At 35.4% G+C, this 18,558-nt stretch overlaps 1 protein-coding gene across 1 annotated transcript in view; it reads left to right on the top strand.

The window, feature by feature from the left end:
• Positions 1-18,487, top strand: part of LOC117933519 (tripeptidyl-peptidase 2) — a 32,329-nt gene extending 13,842 nt beyond the window's left edge. The window contains exons 18-35 of the mRNA XM_034854908.1: positions 4,670-4,782; positions 4,849-5,019; positions 5,944-6,072; positions 6,169-6,269; positions 6,367-6,484; positions 9,286-9,365; positions 11,328-11,400; positions 12,668-12,753; positions 12,851-12,902; positions 12,972-13,106; positions 13,291-13,362; positions 15,175-15,267; positions 15,787-15,882; positions 16,515-16,613; positions 16,914-17,006; positions 17,410-17,622; positions 17,903-18,062; positions 18,159-18,487. Of these exons, the coding sequence (XP_034710799.1) occupies positions 4,670-4,782; positions 4,849-5,019; positions 5,944-6,072; positions 6,169-6,269; positions 6,367-6,484; positions 9,286-9,365; positions 11,328-11,400; positions 12,668-12,753; positions 12,851-12,902; positions 12,972-13,106; positions 13,291-13,362; positions 15,175-15,267; positions 15,787-15,882; positions 16,515-16,613; positions 16,914-17,006; positions 17,410-17,622; positions 17,903-18,061 (1,883 nt within the window). The 3' untranslated portion in view covers position 18,062; positions 18,159-18,487. The remainder of the gene's footprint in view (positions 1-4,669; positions 4,783-4,848; positions 5,020-5,943; positions 6,073-6,168; positions 6,270-6,366; positions 6,485-9,285; positions 9,366-11,327; positions 11,401-12,667; positions 12,754-12,850; positions 12,903-12,971; positions 13,107-13,290; positions 13,363-15,174; positions 15,268-15,786; positions 15,883-16,514; positions 16,614-16,913; positions 17,007-17,409; positions 17,623-17,902; positions 18,063-18,158) is intronic.
• Positions 18,488-18,558: the final 71 nt, after the last annotated feature.

Below are 18,558 nucleotides of genomic sequence, written 5' to 3'. Positions count from 1 at the left end.
AAGAACAAGGATGGAAGTTTTATGAAGTGCGAGAAGGGTATGGGGTCTTTGTTAGGAGAAACTCTCTAAGTTGGCATAGAAGTTTTGTTGGGAAGAACCATTGGAGCATGCAGGGGATTGTTCCTTTGTGCCTTTCCTTTTTTAGAATATTTGGAAGAGAGAAATGGACGATCATGTGAAAATGTAAAACAGTTGGACCAACCTCTTAGAATGTCATTCTTAAGTGCCCTCTTGCTTGGGGCTAGAAGATCTTCGAATTGGTTTCAATGTATTGATTTGGTTGATTGGATGAACTCTAGATAAAGGGATGGAATTTTTTTTGTTTTATGTAGTATTTTTGCCTTTTGGCATCATCTATATTACTTCCTCTAAGCTTCGAAGTTAACTTGCCCAATCACCTTTCTAAATATTGAGCTTGCTCACTAAACTATTCTAGCCAATTTTCAACTTAGTGTTAGAGTAAAGACTAATTTTTTTAATTAACACCATATTTGGAATATTTCTAATCTATTGAAAAAACATTCTAAGCTTATGAAGTTTTTGCAATCAATATCAAAACTTATGATACATAATACGATATGATGATACAATACATTTTTTATGTAAATTGATACGTATCACAATTCGTATTTTATAATACATATATGATACACATATGATATGTGATATAATGATACAACGATATATACATCTTCGACCATTTTCTATAATTTTAAAGAAAAATCAAATTTTTTTTTTTTTTTGTTAAAAGAATTTACTATATTGATTATTTAAAATTTATTAAAAGATTAAAAATTAATCATAAAGAGGAGAAATAGGTAAAATGATTTTATATGAAAAACAACATTCTTGTTATCAAATGTTATATTGGAAGTCAAGTAAGTTTATTTTTACAATAAATGTTGGAGAATTTTCATTTGAATAGATTGAATGTTGACATTGAAAATGATGGTGATTAGTGAATAAAAATTATCACTTTTTATTTTTATTTTTTATTTCTTTTTAGTGGGGAAGGAATGATGACAAACCTGAAAAGTTGGAACTTTGAAAATAACATATAAAGGTGTATATATATCAATCAACAACATAATAAGTGTATATGCTTAGTTAGAATTTGGACTAAAAATTGAAGAAGTTTATTTTTGTGGATTATGTGATGACCCTATTTATTTAAGTCATATCTCGTTCATTTGAACTTGTCAAAACTCTAATATTCAATGTTTTCATATGATATGATATAGTTTTACTTTTTAGATTCTACCATTTTTCATAAAATTTGTTATATATTACTCTATACTTCATACTTGCAATAGATATATACACATTTATATATTTTTTCTATTAATTTTTCACTATATAAAAAAACTTGCGATACATGATGCAATACTTTATATGATATAGAAAAATAGAAAAACGATATACGATACATATTACGAGTTAACAACTATGGTCAATATATGTGTGTATATACATTGCCAACCAGAATTATAAGCCTAAAATTTTTATGCTCTTTTCTCCTTTTTAAGGGGGCAACAAAGTAATGGTGGCATTCATACTCTTTTATAGTTTCATCTGCGTAACAAAAATTGACTCTTAGTTGTGTTGTCAAAAAATGCCATATAAAGGCATGATGGGTTTATCAGTGCCAATGTTTTAAAAACCAGACTGGACTGGCTGGCTGCCTTTCCAGTCCAGGTGGCTGAACCAAACTGTTTGGATTTTGAGCCAGTGTTGAATTGCTCAAATCAATGGTTGAATCACTGAGTTGGACGAACCATTCAGTTTCTTGAAGAACAGGTCAAGGCTGGTTGACCTAAAATTTTGTTGGGCCATTCTCGATCATTTAAGCCCAAATGGGTTTTCTTGGTGCAGATAAGCCTATTGCCCATGCCCATTTGCTCTGTATTGTTGTTTCAAGGTATTTAACCAACAATTAGAGTCTACAATTTTTTTTCCACCCAAGGGGACTTGAGCCATAGACCACCTGTTACAAAAGGGAAGGGATGGACCACTGCACCTCTCATTCACTTTGGTGTTTATTGTTGTACAATTACTTAAATAATAATGTAAATTTTGATTTTCTTTTCTCCCACATTTCCACCATATAAAGTAATTAGAAAGGAGTGGTTGTTTCTGAATAGTAGATTAGCCTACCAAGTGGGTAGTGGACGGAGAGTGAAATTTTGGAAGGACAAGTGGTGTGGAGATGAGCCTCTTTGTGAGTCATTCCCCTCTTTATTTTCCATCTCCCTGTCTAAAGATGCTTGGGTGCCAGATGTTTGGAACCTAGACAGTGATGGGGATGGTTGGACCCCTCTTTTCTCAAGGGCGTTTAATGATAGGGAGATTGAGATGGTGGAGCGTTTTATGCTCAAGATCCAAGCCTTTAGGGTGCAAAGGGAGGACGAAGATAGAGTGGTTTGGACGGCTTCAAAGAGTGGTGATTTCTTAGTCAAGTCGCTTTATTCTATTTTGGAGCCCGGAGACTCTCATTTGTTCCCTTGTGATAGTATTTGGAGGGTGAATGTATCTCCTAAGGTAGCCTTCTTTGCTTGGGAGGCTTCTTGGGATAAAATCTTAACTTTTGAGCAACTTCAGAGGAGGGGGTACTCTATGGAAAATAGGTGTTTCTATGCCTCTCTGAAGTAGAGACGGTGGATCACCTTTTACTTCATTGTGTAAAGATGAGGGTTTTGTGGAATCTTCTTTTCTCCTTATTTGGTGTGGCTTGGGTTCTCTCGTGTTCATTGAAGGAAACTCTTCTTGGGTGACATGGAGCTTTTGTGGGGAAAACTTGTAAAAAGGCTTGGCAAATGGCCCCCTTATGTATTTTTTTGGTTAGTCTGGAAGGAAAGGAATTTGTTAGCTTTTGGGAATGAGGAGCTTTTGCTTCAAAGACTGAAATATTCTTTTATATGTAATCTTTGGTCTTGGGTTAGGTTGTCTATAGTTTTGAGCTCTTCTTTTCTTGTTAGTTTTTTTGATTGCCTAGGCTCTAAGTAGGAGTTGGTAAAGTGTTGTTTCTTTCCTCCCTCCCTTGGTTTCAAGCCTTTGGGCTGCTTTTGTATACTCCCTGTATACTTTGAGGGCACTGTTTTTGGTGTTTTCTCTTTTCGTTGAATATATTTCCTTTTATCTATAAAAGAAAGACATTTCCACCATATAAAACCATTAAATAAATATAAATTGTTCATGTTATATTAATTATATGATAATAAGTATGAAAATAATGTACATTAATTAATATAACAATTTGATTTTTTTTTTAAAATAATAAGATACATGATAAAATTAAATATGATTATTTTCCTATCATCTTAAATATATCTTGATACTTAAATATTATATATGTTTTATTTAATAAAATTTTAAATATTAATACATTTATATTTATCTTTATCATTTAATTTAACATATCAATTTTTTTTAAAAAAAAAGAAATATTATTAAAATTTTCAACTATATATATATATTCTTAATTTCTTATAATTATTTTTAATTTCATGTAATATATAAATTATATATTATGACATCACCAGTTTGATCGTGGTTCGACCCATTGAACCATGAATTAGTGACTTTTCCGGTTTGATGATTGGTTCGGTTTTGAAAACATTGGTCAGAGCGTTATTACCATCTAGATCTTTGAGGGCTGCTATCACGTCTCCCTCATCAACTCTCTCTCTAGCCTATTTTTATGAGAATTGCAGTTCTTTGACTGATTGAGGGAGGTTAGGGTATTTGGCATCTTTGTTTTAGAAGGTCTTTTTAGAAGTGGGAGCTAGAGATGGTGGATACGTTTATGGAGAGTGTTCATTCTGTGAATTTGATAGGGGAAAGGGAGGATACCCTCTTATGGAAGGAAGGGAAGAAGGGGAGATTCCAAGTGAAGTTTTTCCAAAATTCAATGGCTCAAGGGATCTCTCTCTTTCCAAGAAAAGAGGTGTAGGGTTCATGTCCTTTGAGTGCTTGTTTATTTTCTTGAGAAGCAATATGAGAGAAAATTTTAACAACAATTAATAAAGAGGAGAGAACTAATGTAGAATTGTCTAACCATATTTCAGTTCTTTCTGAAAATGCTTAGTTGCTGTGGGTGATGTTCTTGCTGGATTGGAAGGCTTAGGCATGAATAAAAGGATGAGAAAGGTGGTGAATGCGCTCTTTGCCTCTTTTGGTCAATGGTATGTGACTGAGGTTGAAGGAAGCTTTCATTGACTCCCTTTGGGAAGTGGTCTAGAGTCCTGTTGGGATTGTTAGTTGCTCTTTGTTTGACTTCATTGATAGCCTAAGTAGTAGAAAATAGTCGGTTTTTGTGTAGATTCCTATTTTCTTTGTTATTATGATTCCATTGAATACTTCTAGTGCACCAAAAAAGGTCTATGTTTCTTCTATTTATTACCCTCTGATGGTTGCTTCTTCTAATCTTACTTAATGTAGGATCTTCTTTTGTAAGGAGAGAATTTCTTCATTTTATCGTTCGGTGAACTCTTTAGTAATTATTCATGGTTGAAGCATCTTTATTATTTATTGGTATTGGATGGTTTTTGCTGAATATGGTAGATAATTTTATTGATGAGTAATTGTCATAGTTGTTCCCATGTGCTACAAGAGAAGAAAATAATTTTTTTTTTCTTTCCATTTTTTGTTCTTGGTTGTGCTGCCTGAATAGGACATATAGAACGGAAATATATTGAGGTTCCACTGGGTGCTAGTTGGGTTGAGGCCACCATGCGGACATCAGGATTCGATACTTGTCGAAGGTTTTATGTCGACACTCTTCAGGTAATGCAAGTAGTGTGGGTTTATTTCACTTTTTTAGTCCTTCTTTAACATGTTTATTTTATGCAGATTTCTCCATTGCAAAGGCCAATTAAGTGGGAGAGGGTTGCAACATTCTCATCTCCCACTGCAAAAAATTTCACCTTTGCAGTGGAGGGTGGCCGAACAATGGAGTTAGCTATAGCTCAATTTTGGTCAAGTGGCATAGGAAGTCATGGAGCCACAAATGTAGATTTTGAGGTAATTTTTTTATTTATTTAATTTAACAGTGATATCTTTTTCCCTTAAATCTTGATGTTATTTATTAATAGTCATTCCTTAATGAATGACATTATGAACTTAATTACTACCACCACCACCAGCAGTACTACTACCACTACTATTGTTATTATTATTTTGTATGCATTTCTACTGATATGTTTCATCAAGGAGTTACACATACACCTGACTACATAGTTTCATAAGCAATTGCTTTGTTAATTTGGGGCTTCTGAGTGTTTATCTAAAGCATGCGCTTTTTCAGTGAAATTAATGGTGCGGCACCCAGAACAAACATACAACTACTTTAAGCTAATCCTTTTTCCAGTGGATTATTATAATTAGCTTCTCAGAAAGAGTGTTAAGTCTTTGGCAGCAGCTCCTTACTTTCTAAACAACACACACACACACACATTTAAGCAGAACAGTGGATGCAAAATGTACTTAAAATGCTTTTAGAAATGTTATAGCCAGAGTCAATTTTGATACCTGCTTCCTATTAAATGGTGTTATTTTAGAATAACTCCAGTTTTACATAATACATAGTTTTTATTTGAACATGTTTGGGGTATATTGTAATTATTATTATTATTATTATTTTTATTTGATCAGAGGGTGTATTGTAATTATCCTATTACAGTTTTTTATCTTTCTTATGGGCAGGTGTCCTCACTATTTTTTCTTATTTCTTTTTCTTGTTTCCCTAGATTTAATACATTTTGTTTGAATTTTAAATGCTTCCAGAGCAGCTGCTTATTCATTATTTGAATTTAGTTTCATTCTTCAGTAGTGTTTAGTCTCACAAAGATGAAAGAGGAAAAAGTGTCCTTGAATCATTATAAAGTTAATTGTTATTCATTTCTTTATTGAAAAGCCTTTACCTGTGGCTTTGATTTAAATTCTTAGATTGCGTTTCATGGGATTAACATCAACAAAGAGGAAGTAGTACTTGATGGAAGTGAAGCACCTATCAGAATTGATGCCAAAGCTCTACTATCATCTGAGAAACTTGCCCCTGCTGCTGTTTTAAACAAGGTGAAATGGGTTCCTTGTGTTGACATGGGTGGTCATGTGTGTCTGCTTTTTATTTCTATATATATTTGTAATGCTTTTTCTTTGTTAAATTTTCAGGTACGAATTCCATATCGGCCTATTGAGGCTAAGCTTAGAGCTCTTCCAACAGATCGTGATAAACTACCTTCAGGCAAACAGATTCTAGCATTGACATTAACGTCCGTTCCAATGTTAACTTTTGTTTGGTTTTCCTGGTCCATTTTTACTGAACTGCAAAGTATTATCTTAGCCATTCTTGCTCTGCTGGTTCTGCAGGTACAAGTTCAAATTGGAAGATGGAGCTGAAATAAAACCTCAAATTCCATTCCTTAACAACCGCATATACGATACTAAATTTGAGTCTCAATTTTATATGATTTCAGATGCAAACAAGGTACTTGTCTTTCATTTACCCTTACTATATGGATGTTGAAACCCTTCCCTCTTTCCTTTTTATTACCTTTCCTTTTCTTAACTTTGTTTCGCATTACTTCTTTTTTGATAGGTAACTTTGTTTCACATTAGTTGGTTTCACTAATGACATTTAGGGGGTTGAATGATGCAAGACCCCACTTTTTTTTTTTTGATTTATAAATATAGAGGTTTCCATATAGTCTCAGGCCAATTGATACCAGCATGCTTGTGTATAAGAAGAATTGAAATAGTTCAATACCTTTAATTTGATTTCTAAGAAATGTTTTTATGGTTGTAATACATGTATATTAATACTGTAGCAAATTACATTCCTCAATCTTATTTTCTGCGAAATCTGTCCTTTCTACTCTTTCTAGGCCCTTGATCCCAAAGCTTCTTTCCTTGCCAACTTTATTTGGGAATCTAAAGCCCTATCCAAGTTTAAGGCTTTTGCATGATTGGTAGATAATAAGAAAGTCAGCATCAATGATTTGCTACAATGAAGAAGCATTGATTGTTTTCTTATGTGCCTAAGAAGTGGAGAATTGATTGATGATCTTCTCTTACAATTCTCAGTGACTTGAGCCTTTCACATAGGCTATTTAGCCTTGTTAGGATATATTAGGCTCCTCCCAGGAGCATGGCAGATATAATGAGTTATCTCTTTAGGAGTTCAGGAATACTCCTAAAGGAAGGATACTTTCACATGTGGCTGTTTGACCTTGCTATAGATAGGTTGGTGAGGGAGAGAAATGCAAGAATTTTTTAGGATAAATTGAGGACCTTAGATCTATTTAGTGATTTGGGATATTTCTATTCCTTCTTCTAAGCTTCTATGTCTACATCTTTTGACTCCTTTGAATTTGATTCGAACATAATTTGCAAGTCCAAGAGGGTAAATATTTCAGTGCTTTCAATAATAACTCCTCTAATGGGTTTGATTAAATTAAACTTGGAGGGCATGTTGTAGGTAACTCAGGCCAACTGGGGATTGGAGCTATATTTAGGGATCACCCTGGTGTAGTGTTGAGAACCTTCTCTAAACTTGTAGCTAAGGGATTTACTATTGACTTAGAGATTAGCTTTTATGAAGGGCTTATTGTAGGCTACAGCTTTGGATCTATCCAATTTACGTTTGGTAGGGGATTTTACTATCATGATCTCATGAATGTCTAGTTTAGAAAGAGGTCCTTAAGAGTATGATATTTTTTTAATGGGTATCCTTAATAGTATGATATGTGACTTGGTCAAATTCAAAATCTAGCTAGTAATTAGGTTTTTCCTTTTCTTATTCCCCACATTTGGCTAATGATTTTGCAAATCAATCAGAAAATATGGAGCCAAGCAGTTTTTTTTTTTTGTTTTGTTTTTTAATTTTTTTTTATCCTTTTGAGTTGTACATTGTTTCTATAAGGGATTTTGACCCCTTTGAGTTGTATATTGTGGCAAAATGCTTGCATGGCTTTGATTTGGGTTGTGTGGCATGAAAGAAATGCCAGAATTTTTTAGGATAAGGTGAGGACTTCAGAGGCTGTTTAGGATACCATTCATTTCCTTGCTTCCTTTTGGGCATCTTGCACCACAACTTTCAAGGGTGTTCCCCTTAATATGATCCAACTTGATTGGTTGTTGGTGTGTAGGTCCAAAGGTGTTAAAGAGAGGTTGTTTTATGTAATTGTCTTATAGAGTATAGGCTTATTTAGTATTTTTGGAAATGCCATTTGTTTAGTTCTTTGTTTTTGGGAGGATTTCTCATCCTTCCTTTCTAGCTTTTAATCCTTATTTAATATATTACAATGTTGTTTCCCATAAATAAAAAAAAAAATTGTACATGTTCTTATTCTATCCTTGATTTATATAGCTATCTTGCATCTCTTGTTAGCTACTTTCCCTTCTTTTTACTCATCCTTTCTATTTTTGGAAGGACTCCTCTTTCTTTACTTGTTCTTAAAAGTTCATATCAATGAACTTTTTGTTTTTAATCTATATGGTTAGACTGTAAAACTCAAGTGAACTTAATATATATATTACTGGTTTATTATCTAACAATCTAAGCTTTTGGATCAAATTGATAACTTAATAAGGTATCATAGCGTTGGTTTTCATGAAATCATGAGTTGGAACCTTATTGATACTTCACTTGCCTCATTTATTTAGCCCACATGCAAGTTAAGAAGCTTGCCTATGAGGCAGGTCTTAGGGATTGAAAACTCATACATTGTTGGTCTATTACTTAGTAACTTAATCTTTCATATGTGTGAGTGGGTGTGTATTTGCTCAAGCTTTAATGTATATTATTAGGCTATTATCCAAGTGAAAGTGATAATTAACATGGAATAGGAGCCTTGGTTTTCGGGAGCTTATGAATTTGAACCTCATTGCCTGTTTAATTCCCCCATTTATTGAGCCCATATGCAAACCAAAGAAACTTATCCTTGAGACAGGTCCTTTACATAATAACTTAAACTACCGAGTTACCTGGTAGTGTAACCAATCTATGAGTGACTCTCTATGAAACCAGGCTCTGCATAATTGCCATCTGTAGTGAAACTTCTTTGTATGATTTTTATTTTTAACCCATTTATTTTATTCTACATATTTTAGGACACTAATTGGCCTGCACATATTTCTTATCTATGACAGACATAAGGGAAGGTGCTTTCGCTTTTAGTGAAAATGCTTTCACTAATCAATAATCATAAAATTATCACATTTGAGTTTTTAATATTTGACGAGCCGATTCCCATTTCTTTTTATTTTGTTTTCCCTTTCCAAATATAGCGTGTATATGCAATTGGTGATGTCTATCCAAATTCTTCAAAACTTCCCAAGGGTGAATACAATTTGCTGCTACATCTGAGGTATGAGCTACTTTCTATCCTAATTCTCTATCCTGAGCTTGTTGACTTTATGTTCTCTCAATTTATGTACATATTTATATATATTTGATAGATAAGCGCTGAATATATTAAAAAGAGGCCAAAAAGCCACAAAGTATACAGGGAGTATACAAACCAGCTAAGCCTCACAACCAAAAAGAAAAGCAAAAAACCCCACCAACCCTTAGTTGGAGGCTAACCACTCCAAGAAGCCTAAAAGGGACAGCGAATTCTCTCCACTATACAATCTAGCCCAACACCATAAATTACAAACAAAAGAATTTTTTAGTTTCTGAATTGCTATCACTCCCCCCTAAATGCTAGCCTATTTCTTTCCTTCCAAAACGTCCAAAAAATGTACAACGGGATAGACTTCCATATCTTTTTCATTTTTTTCCCTACAAAAGGGCCCCTCTAGCTCAATAAGACCTTCTTTACAGTTTTTGGAAAGACCCACTGAACACTAAACAAAGCAAAGACCATATCCCATAGGACTTTTGCCACTATACAGTGTATGAGAATGTGATTTACAGTTTCCTCTTCACAACCACACAAGAAACAACAATTCGAGAGTTGCCACCCTCTTTTTTGGAGCCTATCTAACATAAGCACCTTCCCCCAAGTGGCCTCCCAAGCAAAAAACACTATTTTAGTTGGAACTTTATCCACCCAAATGCTACTTTTCTGTAAGCCGGTGACAACGGTATTGACCACCAAATTGTACGCTTCCTTGACTTTAAACTGCCCATTTCTTCCTCCCTTCCAATAGACTGAATTTTCCTCTAAAGTAGGTTTATAGTTCCTCAAAACATGAAGCAAGTTACCTACCATATCCAATTCCCAATCATTGAAATCCCTTATAAACCTTAAATCCCAACCTCCTTGACCGACATTCTGATCCCACATTTCTTCTACTGTGGCGTTTCTATGAGCAGCCATGCCATAAAGGTGAGGGAATCTTTGGGACAGCACTGTACAACCGCACCAAAGATCAGTCTAGAATCTAATTTTGGTGCCATTTCCAACAGTAAACGCCATATTTTCCCATCACCAATCATTTTCCTTCAAAATCTCCTTCCATACCCCTACTCCAAACGTCCCATTAACCTTTTTGGTCCTCCATCCAAAACCCTCTTGCCCATATTTCGCCAAGAGCACTTGCTTCCATAGGTTTTCCTTTTCACAAGCAAATCTCCGTATCCATTAACCCAACAAAGCTTTGTTCAATGGGACTAACTTCCTTAAGCCAAGCCCCCCCTTCTCCTTCTCCGCACAAACTACCTCCCAATTAACTAAGTGAACTTTCCTCTCCAAATTTCCTCCCCCCCAAAGGAAATCTTTTTGCAATTTTTCTAACCTCCGCGCAACTGACTTGGGCATACAGAAAAGGGACATTTGATACAAAGGCATACTAGCCATCGTGCTCTTTACGAGAATGAGTCTCCCACCTTTGGAAATATATTGGCGTTTCCAAAGCGCAAGTCTTCTCCTCACCCTCTCTTCCACCCCATCCCACACGGAAGCAGTCTTATTAGGAGCCCCCAAGGGCAACCCCAAATAAACAGAAGGCATAGAACCCACCCTGCAGCCCAGTTCCGCTGCCATCTCCTCCATCTCTTCCACCTCGCCAATTGGGATTATTTCACTTTTATCCAAATTGATCCTTAACCCTAACGCGGCTTCAAACCAAAAGAAGTTTGGTATAATTACTTCCATTTTGGGAATGAAAAGAAGTTTAATTTTTGAAACTGCTAATTACCTTAATACATGGACTTACATCATGAACTGTCATCGTCCTGGGTACGATCTGATAGGGAAAACTTTTGAACTATGATTAAAAATTTGGTATTAAGTTGGGAAACCTTTTGAATTGGCTTAAACTTTTGCTAAAATGTGACTTTTAACCTCTGGTTCCTTCCTCTTATGGTGCTTATCATGTTTTAGGCATGACAATGTGCTGTTCCTGGAGAAAATGAAGCAATTGGTGTTGTTTATTGAACGAAATGTGGAAGATAAGGTAATCGAGTTCATTATGGATCATCAACTTGGATTGTATAATGGTTGCCACAGTTAGCATATGCTTTGTTATCATGGTCCAACCAACTACTTTCACCTTTTCTGTCAGTAATTAACATATCATCTTTTATACTTACAAAGTAAATGCTTGTTTTGTTGGATTTGATCCTTCTCATATTTGTGGTTTAGTTGAAAGCACGTGCAAGATCAGTTGTATGCTGAGCTCCCCATTTACTCTTGAATAATGTGAATGATTTTTAACCTGTATTTGCTTATTTTCGTTACACAAATACATAAATCCACTTCCTGCTTCTCATGATCTGCTGCACTTCCATGTGTATTGGTAATTGCAGAAGGCCATATGAATACAAAGTGCTTCACAGCTACTTCTGAGACTTATCTTCTACTCAGCTTTCTAGAGTTGATGTTTTTTGAATCATCATCTTGAGGTTTTAGTTGTAGCCAAACTTTTATGTTAGTTTCACTGCATTCCATGTGGATATTAGTTTAGTCTACATCACCACTTTCCTTTAATATTGCTAAAGGATCTTCTTGGAAGGTTTTTATGGGGTTATTTTCACTTCTATTCTCCTGTGCCTGTCTTGTCTGTGGCTTCAAAAAAGTAGGAATGAAAGATCCGAAATAGGGTTTTATATGCTGATGAGGATGGAAATAGAAAGAACAATAATATATCAGATATTTATGCCTTTATCTGTCTCTTTGTGTGGGCGTTTGGGGGAGGGGTTGGTGTTGTGCAAATGTGGCAGTATGGTACTGCTATCCTAATCTACATAACACAACAGAACCTGGTCATGTACTAATGTATGATACTGATTTCCAGTTACTGTGTAACCATACAATCACCTAGTGATTGTGGATGGAAGAATCAAATTGAACTTGTTCAAAGACATCAGAGATCACTTTTTAAGGGCCTCTAAACCTACTTTACATGAATGAAATCATACACAAAATGCATTCCAAACAAAAGTGATCTGTGATGTCTTTATGAAGATTAGCTGCAATCTTATAAATTTGCTTCTTTTACATCATAGTTCTGAAATTTGTAATGCTGTTATTTGTTACTTCTTTAGGACCTTTTTTTGGCGAACGTATATTTCTTCCAGTATATGATGATTATGTACTAGTGTGATAGATTTACTTAATGATATAATGTTGATGGGTACAAATTTATGTTATATTTTGTTATGAACATGGTTTCAATATGTTATTGTTATATGAAATGCCCTGGTGATTTCTTTTTAATTCAGGAAGCTGTTCGATTGAGCTTTTTCTCTCAACCAGATGGCCCAATTATGGGAAATGGTGCTTTTAAGTCCTCAGTTTTAGTTCCAGGGTATGTTTTGTGGCCAAATAGTTCGTCTTTATAACTTACTTCATAGGACCATCTGTTCATATCATTCATATATTTACTTAACTATCTCCTTCTGCAGAGTAAAAGAATCCTTTTATGTTGGCCCTCCTAACAAAGACAAGCTCCCAAAGGTATTACATTTTAAGAAGTTGCTTATGCTGGTAAAATGCTTGTTTTAAAATTGTTGTCAATTTCCACAGAACATTTCTGAAGGATCTGTACTGCTTGGAGCTATCTCATATGGGGTACTATCATTTGGGGGTGAGGAAGGGGGAAAGAATCCAAAAAAGAATCCCGTGTCTTATCAGATATCTTATCTAGTGCCACCAAACAAGGTTGTTTTCTTGTTTTTTCTTTATGTTTGTGCCTTCTAGTTAAGTCATTTCATAATTATCTAACAAAACAATGTTGTAGAAAATGCAATTGCTGCCTTATGCTCCATCTGTCATTGGTTCTTCTTATGCTTTCAGTTGGAAATCCATATTTGTTCAAGTTATTTCCATTTTACCCCTCTGACAGGTTGATGAGGAAAAAGGAAAAGGTTCTTCTCCATCTTGCACCAAAAGTGTGTCAGAACGTTTAGAAGAAGAGGTACTTTAGGAGTAACTTTTTCCTTATAATGCATGGACCATTAGTTTGTGAATAGATGAGTTTGCTATTGCTCTTTTTGTATATGCCTGCAGTTTTCTCTGTTCATGAATCCACTTGTGTTCTTGCCCTGAGTGGCCTTAGGTTTATAGATTATGGAGGGGGCTTACGCCTAGTCAGTCCTAGTGCTTAAGGATCCAATTTTTAGAAAACCCATTAATGTGAGGATTTTGCAATATATCAGTATGCTAACTCCAAAGGCCACATTCTTATAGGGGTTATATTTGGAATGTTCTGTTAGTTTGCTGAAGGACCTTCTGCATGCTGATTCCTCTTAGTTTGCTATCTTTTATTGGCTTTCTGTTTCAAGCACTGTTGAAAAAATGCTGTTGTCATTCGGTCGTCAGCTAATGAAAACCATAGGACTCATTATGAGTTGCATACAATACCTTGCTGATGGCAAAGGTTCAGGTTCATTTTTCTCCTGTGGTTACCTTTTTTTTTTTTTCAGTAATAGAAGTTGTACATGATGGTAACAGGCAGATACTCTTTTTGTGAGCCCCTTAGAAATATTGGAGTTTCTTCTGTCATTTTCTTATTGATAGATGAGTAAAAATTTTAATTATAAAGTGCCTAACAGAAAGGTGGTTCATTGCAAGTTTACTGGAAATATACAGGGAATGCCAGAAGGCAAAATAGAAAGAAAGAGAAGAGCTGACATCCAACTACCATTGTACCCAATTCCATCAATAAAATAAAAAAATTGAAGATTGAAATTCCAAAAATAACCCTAAAATACTGAAAATAATAATAATAAGGAACACTTATAGCGCTTAATATGATTCTTCCTTTTCCAAGAATCTGCTATTGTGCTGTATCCAAATACACTAGAATAAACAAAGTAGGTCTAACTTCCATGTCTTGCTATACTGCTTGCCAACCTGCTACTATGCCAACTGCAAAGCAGCTCTGTAACTGACTCACAAACCTCCACTTAATCCCAAATAAGAAGAGTAAGAGATCATAGAGTAAACAAGCCTAACTACAATGAAGGAGAATATGGTTTGCAGATTGGTCCTCTATTTTACATAAAGAGCGTTTCTTTACCAAGGACCACCCTCTCATCATAAGCAAATCATCCATTAGAATTTTCTCTCAAACTGCTTTCAGAACAAAAAAGCATACTTTGAGGGGAGACCCCGGACCCTAACCTCTTTATCTGGAAACTGGACAGGAGTCCCTTAGGATAACGAGTAGAAGGATGAAGAACTAAAAAAAAGGCAAAAAAGAAGGGTAAAATATGGAAAGGGTTTGAATTTGGCTCAAGTGGCAAAGGGTTGGGGGAGATGGACAGATACCAGGCCAGGCTCCATCTAGGAGAGACCTGTAAAAGCCTTTATAGGAAAAAGAAACAGTTCTAATTATGTCATTATGCAAGATCATATTTAATTCATATTTTTCAGTCCTCAAATTTTTTATTGCATGGTACAGTTAGCATTATTTCAACTAGTTGGTTCTCAAGTACCAGAGAACTCAAAGAAGGTGCTGTTAGTGTTGGACAGTCTCTGCATGTCATAATATTATATTATTTCTAATCATATGGGTTGCAGTAGCACTAATCAAAGTATATACACATCTCTATTATTCATATTATAGTTTTCTGAAGCAGTTGCCTATTCCTGTGCTGAATCCCTTTTCTTTATCACTTTTGTGTTTTTTACAGCAAATCATTTGTTCCCTGCCTAGATGATACTGATATTTTCAGTTGTTAATCTCTTAGATCTCAGCTAATTCTATTACTAACTGATCAATCAGGTTCGTGATGCAAAGATAAAGATTCTTGGAAGCCTAAAACATGGCACTGATGAAGAGCGCTCAGAGTGGAGAAAGTTAGCTGCCTCTCTCAAGGTCAAAACTTCTTTTGCTATTGTTCTGAGGAAAAAGTCTAGTATTATGATATGAAACACATTCATTCTTTTAATATCTTCCATATATTATTGTGAAAAATCATTTTTTACATATTCTACATTCAAAGATTTTTAAACTCAAAAGGGCTATAGCTGTGTCAGCCTGCATTCCAGTTCAGGTCCAGTCCAGATTGTCTGGAAACTTGAATTTATCACCTTCAATGACCTCAGGATTAGGCTTGAGTTTATAAATAACCTAGACCATACACAACTTGGCATGATTTGTTTTGAACTGGTAGTTCTGGGGTTGCCTCAGATTCTGCTTTACTTTCCAATATGACTTTACTTGCCAGAATTTTAATCATAATATCTGTCTCTAGGATTCTGTTCTATGATATTTTTGGAGTATTTTGCTTCATGAACTTCTTGCATTTGGCTTTTATAAGAGAGTTTTGTGTTATGATTTTCATAGCTTATTTCAGTCACTAAATTCTTTGTGCATCATTCTTCTCTTGAGCAGTCTGAATATTCAAAATACACTCCATTGCTCGCTAAGATTTTGGAAGGTTTGGTTTCTGAGAGTAATGCTGAAGACAAAATTTGCCATGATGAAGAGGTATGTTGTATTGCAATCGTATGGTTGATATGAATGTGGTCTGATGGTATTCCAACTGTCAGGGTGATATCAATGTGGCTGGCTTTTATGCGCTTTAATACAAATGGAATTCATAGATGGGGATCCAAGTAGTTTTGATATTTGAATCTCACGTCTAGATGCTATGACCACATACTTGTGCAGTCAATAATTCCTCCAACCCCAGCACAAGCCCCCCACCACTTAAATATTGAGGAGGCTTTAGCTAAGGATCTCTGATTCATTTCCAGAGGTTACTATCATTGAGCTACTCCTGGGGTGCCACACTTCTGCTGGCAATAATGTGCATGCTGGAGCTACTATGTTTTGATTTGCCCATATTTAATATCACTTGTGTAGCTTCCATATACCATCTGAAAGAGTTCATATTGTCAACTGAAAGTGGCATCATGACTCTGGAAACCATAATCCACGCAAGTTACATATATATAGTAAAACATTTCTTGGTAAGCAGTCTGCTTTTGATGTGCCTTCTGAACATGCAGTTCAAGATCTTCACCCCCCACTGAACAAAAAAAAGAGATTCTAGAAACTTTGTTCATCTTTGTTCAGCATTTTTTTTTGGGTTCTCATTTCTAAGTGTCATTCTTCAGGTTATAGATGCAGCAAATGAAGTAGTTTGTAGCATTGACAGGGATGAATTAGCAAAATATTTTTCACTCAAAAGTGATCCAGAAGATGAGGAGGCAGAGGTGCATTTTGTTGTTGCCACTTCTTTTTTATTATTTTATTTTTATTTCTTCTTTCTCTAAGAAAAATTATATTTTTCCAATTTGGGGAAGATTGAATGGGAAAAACTTCTTTGCAACTTAACTGAGACCTTGGCATGTTATTCTACATCCATGTCAAATGGAACATGACAGATGCTCTGTCATACTGTTATTTTAACTCATTGCCCCCTTGCTTCTTACCTTATACGTTCTCATAAATTGTGGTTTACTTTCTGGAGAATTGGCCTTTTATATTTTCTTTTTCATTGTTATCATTAATAGAAAATGAAAAAGAAGATGGAGACGACTCGGGACCAGTTAGCTGAGGCACTGTACCAAAAAGGACTGGCACTGGCAGAGATTGAATCTTTGGAAGTAGGAATTGTTTCTCTTTTATGTAAATGAGATATCTGTTTAATTCCACAATTTTGTTCTTTTACTGATAACTTTCTAGATTCCTTCTGATAATGATTATAAGCATGGAACTGCATGTGTTCACTGGAATTTAAGCACCAGTCTCGAAACTGGTGTGCCAGTTAAAAGATCTACATGTGTTTCTAAGATTCTGTATCTTGCATTGTTCCCATGGAAAAATGTTTCCTCTAAGCAATCAGATTCTTAAGTTTGTGACAAATATATATATAATCCAACATGTGGGAATGACTCAATTGTTGATGCCACATTAATATTTATTTTTTTCAGTTATGAATTTGAAATGCATGCCTTTGAAGCTACAGATGCTACTTCTATTGTCTGAGCTTATATGTATTTTGTATAGCAGGGTGAGAAGGCTCCAGAAGCAGCTGCAGCTGAAGGCACAAAAGATGTAGACAAGCCTGATGATCAATCGGCACCTGAATCTACCCAACCAGATCTGTTTGAGGAGAACTTCAAAGAACTTAAGAAATGGGTGGACCTCAAATCCTCTAAATATGGGACCCTCTGGGTGGTGCGTGAGAGACGCTGTGGCAGGCTTGGCACAGCACTGAAGGTATTCTTCTTCTATCTCATGTTCTCCATTACCCTCATCTGTCAGTTGTCAACATGCCATTAGAACAATGGGGAATCGTCAGACTTCTTTCAGGGTTTTCATTAGAACTCTAATGGCTATAGTATGGACTAATCACCATTATCATCATTCGTTGAGAAGAGATGCAGTAACACCTTGATGTCTCACATCTTGTCTTCTTTGCCAGGACCTGAGTTCTACACGAAAAACATTTCATATTAAAAGTAATTTCTGATTCTTACATGACTATTTTCTGGATCAGGTACTAATAGACATGATTCAAGATAACGGAGAGCCTCCAAAGAAGAAGCTGTATGAACTGAAGCTGTCGTTGATTGATGAGATTGGATGGGTCCATTTGGCATCGTACGAGAGACAATGGATGCTCGTGCGATTCCCACCTAGCTTGCCCCTTTTTTAAGGTTCGCTCTGCTTCACAACATCATGTTCTCTCTTCAATTGTTGATTACTTTTAGCAACTGTTTTCCGAAGTACTTTATCATTGTCTTTTTCCTCAGATGTCTGAAACTAAGGCTGGAATAGGAGAGTGCAGCTGCAGCACAGGAAGAAAACTGGGCCTTTCAGTGAAGCAACCACCCCATGCCTCCAAGATCATCTTCAGCTCCTGGCAATTGCCTCTGTTTTCCATGGCATTAATCTGCATCCTCACATTATGAAAAACCAGTACTTTCAGGCATGTTTAATAAGGGTGAGGAAATTGAATTTTACATGAGAACAGGCCAGATTTGTACATTTGGGATGTGCCAGTTCTGATTAAGCATATGAGCTTTACAATAATTGAGAATATTCAGGGTTGGTTAGTTTCTTTTATTTTCTTTCCATGAAACTGTTTTACCAAATATCAAAGGAGTCGATGGCTCAATCATGGTTACAACCATTTTTTTCTTCTTATTTCTT

The sequence above is a fragment of the Vitis riparia genome, chromosome 16, assembly GCF_004353265.1.
Source record: "Vitis riparia cultivar Riparia Gloire de Montpellier isolate 1030 chromosome 16, EGFV_Vit.rip_1.0, whole genome shotgun sequence".
Classification (NCBI taxonomy): domain Eukaryota; kingdom Viridiplantae; phylum Streptophyta; class Magnoliopsida; order Vitales; family Vitaceae; genus Vitis; species Vitis riparia.
This window is presented reverse-complemented; position numbering and strand designations above follow the sequence as displayed.